This window comes from Lottia gigantea (genome assembly GCF_000327385.1).
Source record: "Lottia gigantea unplaced genomic scaffold LOTGIsca_16, whole genome shotgun sequence".
Lineage (NCBI taxonomy): Eukaryota > Metazoa > Mollusca > Gastropoda > Lottiidae > Lottia > Lottia gigantea.
Window position 1 is genome coordinate 3,575,572 of NW_008707965.1, and position 10,023 is coordinate 3,585,594.

Consider the following 10,023-nt stretch of genomic DNA (forward strand, 5'->3'; position numbering starts at 1 on the left):
AGTGTCATACTGGTTTCTGTTAATTTAGATCTCTCGTTAAATTCATTATAAAGGTATTTAAGTGTTTTAATCTAGAATATTTTGAAGGTTAATGAGAATTGATTGAATTTAATGCGTTGATAAATGGTTAGCCAATGAAGAGTTTAGTTTTATCTTCCTTCTTTCAATGTAGTAAACTTGCTGATGTGTCAAGACCATTGTTGTGTTGACAAAAATTTCAATTTTAAAACAAAAACTATTAAAGTAATGGACAAGTTGCAAGACAATAGCCAAACTACTCAAAAAAGCAATCCAACAAAAGAAATACTGCCACTTTAAACAACACAACAATACATGTAGTTTACTCTAGAAATATCTTACTAAATGTTTTCAAGAATGATGATTTGTTTTGTTCATCTACAGTACTTGAATCCTGAGTCATCTTCATAGAATTGAAATTCTGAAAAATATCAGGAACCATTCCATCATTGATGGTTATTGGAAAAATCTTCTTCAAGATATGGTCATCACTGCACCGGGCTTTCAATGCTGTGTTCATTAAGTAAGTGAACTCTGATGGGTTGTCGTTGGCCAGGATGAAGATGGCCATTTTACTGTTACAGATAAGTTTGATCTGTTCTTGTATTTCGGGCAGATTTGCTGCTGTCTCAGAACTTTTTATCACCTTCAGACCAGACTTGCTGAAATCACACAACCAATTCTGCAGAGTAGCTCCTGTCTTTTTAGTAACTTGATCGTCTTCGTTGAAAATTATTGCAACATCGCTATCACATTCTTCATTTGGATCTTTTTCAAAATTAAAAACTGATTCTGCTAGGTTGTAATCATTTGTATCAATTGAATGGTGCATCATCTGTGTCAGTACTTCAGTTTTGAACTCGAGGCATTTAAGTCCTTCTTTCGAACACAGCAGTAGAGCCAGCAGATCGAGGACACCAGTGAATTGTTGAAGCTGTATATGATTGTTGATGATACCTTGAATAACCTCACTGTCAGTGTCAGTATCAGAGGTATGTTTGAGCTCGTCATGGACTTCCTGATAAAGGCTTAGAGAAAAACCATACTTTTTCACCAAGTAATACAGACTTGCCATATCCTTCTTTGGTTTTGTTCCATGCCTTGAATCTTCTCCCAAAATAATTTCGCGAATTGATTTAAAAGAAGTACAATTGCCTTCAGCATCATCAAAATGTTTGCTTAAATTTATTTTTTGACAATATGCCCAGCATCGTATTGCTCTTCGAAACATTTCCACAGCATCTTGTTGATAATCTTCTCTCGATGTTTGGTCGAAATCTTGTGACTTACTCATTCGTTTTTTACATATCCCATACTGCTCGTAACATCTGTAGCGCAAAAATTGAGAATGATCATGTTCCAAAATATGGTTGAATTTCTCCATTACTTCATCAAACTTGGTGGGTGTCATTTTTAGTAGGGTGATTCCCCAATCATAATAAACAGACAAGTTTCGTTCTTGTCCCAACTCAGCAGACTGACTAAACAGATCAATGCAAGGGTCTAGTTTTCTGGATAATTCAAAATCATAAGTTTCTTCCCCTGGTGAATTTATCAGTCTTTTCATCATTGGATTGTTCTGTACATCTGATTTTGTTGTTGTCGGTACTGATGAGATATCTTCAGATTTCTGAGTAACAGGACGTGATGGTGTAAATGATGATGACTCCAAGCTCTTCACTGGTTCTTTTCCAACCTCAGCTTTGTTTGTCAGAGACACTTTTGACAAACTTTCTGCTAGCTCCATATCTGTCTTTGACTTGTTTAGAAGGATGGTAGTACCTTCAGTAGAATCAGTTTTGCTTGGATCATCTACAACAGTTTTTTCTGCCAACAGTTGATGACCTTTCTTTGGATGTCTTCCTGGATCTAGATCATCATCATTGATACTTTTTTGCAATTTTTTCACTGAATGAGGATCAAAATGATCACGAGATGGACTATCAAATAAAGTGCTTCCTATCTGTTGTTTCAGAGTGGTTTGATAGGGACTGACAATTGGAAATGAAAGTGTATTTACAGGTTCTTCAATAGCTAAATCTGTTTCTAAATCATTATCAACTTCTGTAGGGTTTTTAATGTCTACAGGTTTTGGTTCTGTTAATGTTTGTGTTGAATCATCAATGGATTCATCCTTGATATCTGGTTCTTTTCTACTCTTCGAGGATAAACTGTTGTCAAATTGTTTCTTTCCATTCTCAAATGCCAAACTCTCAGATTGCTGGTCCAACTTTCTATAGTCTTGAGTTGTTGTATTTTTTTGCTGTGGTGCAGAGGTGGATGGGAAACTAGGACTTGTCTTCGAACCAAAGTCTTGATCTTGTTTGTTTTGGCGATATCTTCCACCTCCCGTGGTTTTATGCTGTAGTTTTTTATGGTGATGGATAATATTGTTCTTCTGACTCAAACCAAGTTGATGACAGATGTAGGAATTAGGGCAGATATCGTAGGCCTTTTGAAGTAACGCCTCAGCTTCTTCAAATTGGTAACAATGTCTGAGAAGTTTTCCAGCTTTCATTAAGACGGCGGTGTTTTCAGGTAGACATTGTACTCCTTTGTTGACTAAATCTATAATATAATATTTATCAGTGTTAATAAGCTTGTCAGTAACATTGGCTGTCGAGTATAGGTCAGCCAGCTCAATATATGATCTTGCTTTGAAAAAACGATCTTTTTCGTCAGTGCAGTTCTCTAAAACATATTCTAGGTGTTTTTCAGCTTCATTAAAACAGGTCTCCAACTGTAAATCTGGAAACATTGCCTGGATGTTTGTGTTCATACATCTTCTATAAATAAGAGCTAAACCAAATTTCCATGGGAAGTTGTTAGGGTTTCTTTCCACAGCTTCTGTATATGCTGCAATGGCTTTCTTGTAAAATGTTGCATTAAGTCTTGTATAGGCATAGGCCAATTCTGATTTAGCTACATCAATATTGTAAGGATCAGCTGCTAATTCTTTGATGCGGCTTAAATTTCTCTTAGCTTTTGTGATCTTTCCTTTTCTATAGCTCAGTATGGCCATCATTGCACAAGCATTGATACTAGAAGAGTGGGTATCCTCCAAAACTTTAGAAATAATGTTTTCAGCCTTGTCCACATCACCTAAATTATATGAAGCACAGGCTTCCAAATTCTGATTCTTTATTCTGTCCAAATCACTAGAGTTCAAAAGTTCCTCTTTTTCATCTTCAACTTTTTTTTCAATTTTCTTCCAAAAGTTGGAACCGCACTTCTCTGTTCCCATTTGAAAATAATTAGGATATTGTTGAAGATCTTGTAGGAATGCATTGTATTCTTCATCCAATTCCATGATCTGAAAAACACAGAAACAAGAGGTAAGCACAAAGAAATAAATGGAGTTTTACGTCCTACTGTTCTACACCTTATGGACTAATGTAGAAGGAAAGACGTCATGCAGTGTGCAATGAGAGAAATTTTGCCAGGACAGCAGCATTAGCCTACTGTTTTTCTATATCCAACTGTAGGGGAATCTTTATCATGCACAGCCTGTAACTCATATAACCTACGTTTTGCCATGTCAGCTCTCCGAACCTACATAACTGACAAGGGGAAACCAGGTTGAAAAATCAGAAGGTACTATCTCCACATTTGCCAGCATTGAACCCTGGAGCACTACTGCTCCAGAACACAAAGAAAGGACTAAAAGAAAGCATACAAAAAAGTAAAGATTAAAGGGTACCATTGGATCTGCAGCAGTTGACATGAGTAAAACATTCAACAATCAAAGTAAGATATACTGAGGATGTATGGAAGGCGGAATGGCTTTATATTCAATGTTCTTCATTGCTATTTCTTAATTCTTAATTTGCACGCTTAATTTAACATTTGTTATTGGAAATGACATTTGTATACTAAATCATAATTTGTACTGAAAATGATCATTCTTCGATAAACTTTCGGTTTTCAAGTTCTTGAATTAATAGAATTCTTGCCAAAAATATCCTCAAATACAAATCTACAAATACAAATCTAGCTCAACATATCTTCAAATGCAAAACGTCAAACACAAAACTCTACCAACAAATGTTCAAATACAAATCTCTCTCAACAAATCTTGTGAAACATTTCTCCAAATACAGAATTTAGAATTAAGAATTAAGAAATAGCAATAAATACCATTGAATAAAAAGCCATTCGGCCTTCCATAAGTAAGGATGAAGCAATAGTCAACCACAGTGATATCATGGTGTAAGTCTGATACAGTTGTCTCATTTTTTGCTTGACACAGTTTAAGCTGTATGATTTCACAAATTTGACACAAGTAATTAAAATCAATTGAGATTTAAGTGACATAACCTTGTTCATTCAACATTTACAAAAGGTTAAAACAAATTTGGTTGGTCTTAATAAGGCTAGTGAATTTCTATAAATTTGGAAATACTACTGAATACTAGTGATAAATAAACCAAATACTAACGATCTGAGCCGCTAAGCGAAACCTGAAGTCCAAGCTAATTAACTTTCCACACAAGGAAGTACCGGTATATCAATCATAAGTGAGTAAGTACACCAGATTATTACCTGCATTAATGACAGTATGAAACCTGGTTAAAAAACATAAGTGATAGTCTCTTCCAACTAAACCTGTTTGTAAGAATTAAGAAATCAATACCGTTACTAACCTTTATTATTTAGGCTATCTGTTTAAAAATCCAATTCTTTCCTCTAATTTCCTTGGTCAGTCCATCCAAACCACATAAAAACAAAATCCAACAACAGGCAATATACACATTAAGGACAGAAAGCAATATGTCCAAAAAGCATAATAAAATCACAGCCTATACACAACATGACTAATAGTCATCTGACAAAATATTTCTGTGTAATTTCGTAGAAAAATCATCAAGTCTTTAAAATACCTACTTTCACTTTCAACATTGTAGTACACATGACCTAGTTTGTGTGCATAACATATTGTTGCAGGGTTATTGGTTGTATTTACCAGTCATGTCTGACTAGAGTTCTGGCCTGTTGATTTGACATGTCTGAATGGGGCTCAAGACTGTTGATTTGGCTGTATTTACCAGTCATGTGTGACTAGTGCTATAGACTGTAGATTTGGCTTTATTTACCAGTCATGTGTGACTAGAGCTCTAGATTGTTGATTTGATTATATATACCAGTCATGTCTGACAAGAGCTAAAGACTGTTGATTTGGCTGTTTTTACCAGTCATGTCTGACTAGAGCTCCAGGCTGTTGATTTGGCTGTATTTACCAGTCATGTCTGACTAGAGCTCTAGACTGTTGATTTGACTGTATTTACCAGTCATGTCTGACAAGAGCTATAGACTGTTGATTTGACTGTTTTTACCAGTCATGTCTGACTAGAGCTCCAGGCTGTTGATTTGACTGTATTTACCAGTCATGTCTGACAAGAGCTCTAGACTGTTGATTTGACTGTATATACCAGTCATGTCTGACTAGAGCTCCAGGCTGTTGATTTGACCTAATCTATATATATGATGATTGCAGTTAAAATTTCATCTTGAACTATGCACAACTCAATTCAGTTTATTATTTGAAATCAGGTCAGGTGTAACAACAAAAGTAGCGAAAGTAAAAATAAGGATTTTGAGGTTTTGAGAGTATAGATATAAAACTGAAATCTCTGAAAGCTCTGAAATCTCTGAAAGCTCTGAAATCTCTAAAGCTCTGAAAGCTCCAAAAAACAAGGTCAGTCAAATTAAACTATAAAGGCCCGTCTATAAGATTATACATTTGTTCAAAACATCGTCATACATTTGTATGACAGTGTTCGTGGACAAATGTTTGATCGTGTAGACGGCTTTCCCAACAAGGTTGAACATGGTCAAACATGTATGATGTTGTTCAAATTTTTAGCTGCATGTTTCATCTTTCCAACAAATGTTGTTTAAATTAGTTATCAATCTTTAACAAATCAGCTGCCGTATGGACGTCATGTGACTGCCTTCCCACCTTCAAAATGGCGACCAACGCAGAAAAAGTTTGGACCATACAGGATGTTACTAAATTAATTAACCTATATGAAGACAACCCGTGTCTTTATAACACTTTAATTAAAGGCTATAAAGATAAGGCATTACGAAAATTAGTAATGCACCGAATTGCAGAGGAATTACAAACAACTGGCCTGGTCTGTTAGCTGTAAATCACCCAATCAGGCCTGATAAGCCCCATGTTGACCTCTTCTTTGGATCCAGTCCCTAACCCATTGGCAAAACTTTCGCGCTCTCCTCTTTCGCTTTTTCGCGACGAAGAATTGTTAAAATGATAACTGATGCAGCAGCACCACTCAACAGACTGCTTTGAGCATCCTTGTTGAATTATTTTCCCACCAAAAATAATATTTACCCTTCATTATTGGTCATACATGGTCAAACATCATCATACAAATGTTGGATCATGTTTGATGGTGTTTGATAGTGTAGACAGAAATCCACAACAAGCTTGAACATGTTCTTACAAATGTATGATGATGTTTTGAACAAATGTATGATCGTGTAGACGGGCCTTTAATTGTTGTGTGCATATTCAATTTTGACAAATGAAACTATGTGATGTTCTTACACTTCATATAGAAAGATATCACTCTCCTCATATGATGAAAGTTTTGAACCTGGGTTTTGCCCAGTGGCACTTCTATTAATCATGAGTGGGACAGGGCTGATCTAGAAAAGAAATGGAGTTTTACATTCTACTCTTCTGCATCTTCTTGGGCTTATGAAGACCGGCAACATCATGCAGTGTACAATGATGTCACCTTGACATTTACGACGTCATCTTATTTTATGATTGACAGTCGAAAAATGAAAGGTCAAAATAACAAAAATAAGGCGAATTATGTAAGAAATATGTGAAAAACATTCAACGCTTTGAAGTTAATAAGTTCTCATTACACACAATGGCAAGTTTCATTTATTCCCTAGAAAATAGTTACAATAAGGTATAGCTGTCGCTAGTTACACAAAAAATTACCAAAGACAAGATTTTGGACTTTAGTGAAACAGTGTCATGTGTTCTTTTTACCTCTTGTTTCTGTGTTTTTCAGATCATGGAATTTGATGAAGAATACAATGCATTCCTTCAAGATCTTCAACAATATCCTAATTATTTTCAAATGGGAACAGAGAAGTGCAGTTCCAACTATTGGAGGAAAATTTCCAAAAAATTAGAAGACGAAAAAGAAGATCTTCTAAAATCCAGTGATTTAGACCAAATACAGAATCATAATTTGGAAGCCTGTGTCTCATATAATTTAGGTGATGTGGACAAGGCTGAAAACATTATTTCTAAAGTTTTGGAGGATACCAACTCTTCTAGTATCAATGCTTGTGCAATGATGGCCATATTGAGCTTATTAGAAAAGGAGAGATCACAAAAGCTAAGAGAAATTTAAGCCACATTAAAGAATTAGCAGCTGATCCTTACAATATTGATGTAGCTAAATCAGAATTGGCCTATGCCTATACAAGACTTGACGCGAATTTTTACAAGAAAGCCATCGCAGCATATACAGAAGCTGTGGAAAGAAATCCGAACAACTTCCCATGGAAATTTGGTTTAGCTCTTATTTATAGAAGATGTATGAACACATACATCCAGACAATGTTTCCACCTAGAATATGTTTTAAAGAACTGTGCTGATGAAAAAGATCGTTTTTTCAAAGCAAGATCATATATCGAGCTGGCTGACCTACATTTTACACCTGACAAGCTTAATAACACCGATAGAAATTTTATTATAGAATTAGTCAACAAAGGAGTACAATGTCTACCCGAGAACACAGCCATCTTAATGAAAGCTGGAAGAATAATGAAACATTGTAACCAATTTAAAGAAGCTGAGGCGTTACTTCAAAAGGCCTACGATATCTGTCCTAATTCCTTCATCTGTCATCAACTTGGTTTGATTCGTAGGAACAATTTTATTCATCACCATAGAAAACCACAGCAATATTCCAAGAGAAACCAAAGATATGGCCCAAGCCAGGCTTCCGGTTCATGGAGAGGTTCTTCTTTCCCATCGACCTCTGCTCCAGTCCATACAGGAAGCACTTCATCAAATGAAAAATCAGATGTACAAAACAATCCAATGATGAAAAGACTGATAAATTCACAGGGAAGGAAACTTAAGATTTTTAATTATCCAGAAAACTAGACCCTTGCATTGATCTGTTTAGGCAGTCTGCTGAGTTAGGACAAGAACAAAACATGGCTGTATATTATGATTGGGGAATCACCCTATTACAGATGACACCTACTAACTATGATGAAGTAATGGAGAAATTCAACCACATTTTGGAACATGATCGTTCTCCATTTAATCGATATAGATGTTACGAACAGTATGGGATGTGTAAAATTCGTATGAATGAGTCGCAAGATTTCGACCAAACATCGAGAGAAAAATATCGTAACGATGCTGTGGAAATGTTTCGAAGAGCAATACGATGCTGGGCATATTGTCAAAAAATAAAGATTAGCAAACATTTTGATGATGCTGAGGCAAATTGTACTTCTTTGAAATCAATTCGCGAAATTATTTTGGGAGAAGATTCAGAGCATAGAACAAAACCAAAGAAGGATATGGCAAGTCTGTATTACTTGGTGAAAAAGTATGGCTTTTCTCTAAGCCTTTATCAGGAAGTCCATGACGAGCTCAAACGTACCTCTTATACTGACACTGACAATGAGGTTATTCAAGGTATCATCAACAATCATATACAGCTTCAACAATTCACTGGTGTCCTCGATCTGCTGGCTCTACTGCTGTGTTCGAAAGAAGGACTTAAATGCCTCGAGTTCAAAACTGAAGTACTGACACAGATGATGCACCATTCAATTGATACAAATGATTACAACCTAGCAGAATCAGTTTTTAATTTTGAAAAAGATCCAAATGAAGAATGTGATAGCGATGTTGCAATAATTTTCAACGAATACGATCAAGTTACTAAAAAGACAGGAGCCACTCTGCAGAATTGGTTGTGTGATTTCAGCAAGTCTGGTCTGAAGATGATAAAAAGTTCTGAGACAGCAGCAAATCTGCCCGGAATACAAGAACAGATCAAACTTATCCAATTATCATCAATGAAGGAATGGTTCCTGATATTTTTCAGAATTCCAATTCTATGAAGATGACTCAGGATTCAAGTACTGTAGATGAGCAGTGCAAATCATCATTCTTGAAAACATTTAGTAAGATATTTCTAGAGTAAACTACATGTATTGTTGTGTTGTTTAACACGAACACAATTATATGGATAACAATTACTTTAATAAATAACTTGCGACGTTTCGACGTTGATTCTTTCGTCTTTATCAAGCAATGATACAAAATAACAAGGCATTCAGGATATATAGTGTGGGGCAACAATAACAAGGATTAAAACAATAGGAATACATTAATCAATTATGTAGGGGTAATCACAAGGGTGTGTGATTAGAGAAACCATTAAAGGGGATGTAGTTGTTGTTTAAAGAACAGTTTAGAGTTAGATTTTGACACAAGTTTAATGTTTGTTAAGAGTTTCTGTTAAAATGTATTTATTGATATGAAATGATATCTATATTGCCATGATATATTGCTGTGATATTAGAATATTAAAGATAGCTTGCCAGTCAAGGTAATATACGCCCACTGGCAGCTTTGATTATGAATAAAAATATTTAGCAGTACAGTAACAATCACCAGTATGAAATATTCAACCTTCAGTCATACACTTCTTTTGAACTCTTTGGGGCGATACTGAATAATATATTAAGTATGAGTTATTGCCTTTGTTCTTGCAAACATAGTCAATTTTTAGCTTGTGAAAACTCTAGAAGGTCAATATTCAATCTTCAGCACGGTACTGAATAATAAAACCAAGTTTTATCAAAATACAGCCAGAATCATGCCGTTTAGTGTTTAAGAGCTAAAATTTGAAAGTGTTTTCAAGAACGAAGTCAATAACTCCTATGAAACATATTTCGATTTTTTTGATTTTCGATAGAGTTCA

The 10,023-nt window shown here is 35.2% G+C and overlaps 3 protein-coding genes across 3 annotated transcripts; 2 read left to right on the forward strand and 1 right to left on the reverse strand.

The window, feature by feature from the left end:
* Positions 1-340: 340 nt before the first annotated feature.
* Positions 341-3,555, reverse strand: LOTGIDRAFT_158335 (hypothetical protein; the record flags this gene model as incomplete). The annotated part of the gene is made up of 2 exons (XM_009051049.1): positions 341-3,331; positions 3,481-3,555. 2 exons carry the CDS (start codon positions 3,553-3,555, stop codon positions 341-343), a joined length of 3,066 nt encoding a protein of 1,021 aa, XP_009049297.1.
* A 2,429-nt stretch (positions 3,556-5,984) lies between these two features.
* LOTGIDRAFT_158336 (hypothetical protein) lies at positions 5,985-7,418 on the forward strand (the record flags this gene model as incomplete). The annotated part of the gene is made up of 2 exons (XM_009051050.1): positions 5,985-6,155; positions 7,071-7,418. 2 exons carry the CDS (start codon positions 5,985-5,987, stop codon positions 7,416-7,418), a joined length of 519 nt encoding a protein of 172 aa, XP_009049298.1.
* An 815-nt stretch (positions 7,419-8,233) lies between these two features.
* Positions 8,234-9,157, forward strand: LOTGIDRAFT_158337 (hypothetical protein; the record flags this gene model as incomplete). Its single annotated transcript, XM_009051051.1, has 1 exon — positions 8,234-9,157. The coding sequence occupies one exon, from the start codon at positions 8,234-8,236 to the stop codon at positions 9,155-9,157; it is 924 nt and encodes a 307-aa protein (XP_009049299.1).
* Between the last annotated feature and the right edge of the window lie 866 nt (positions 9,158-10,023).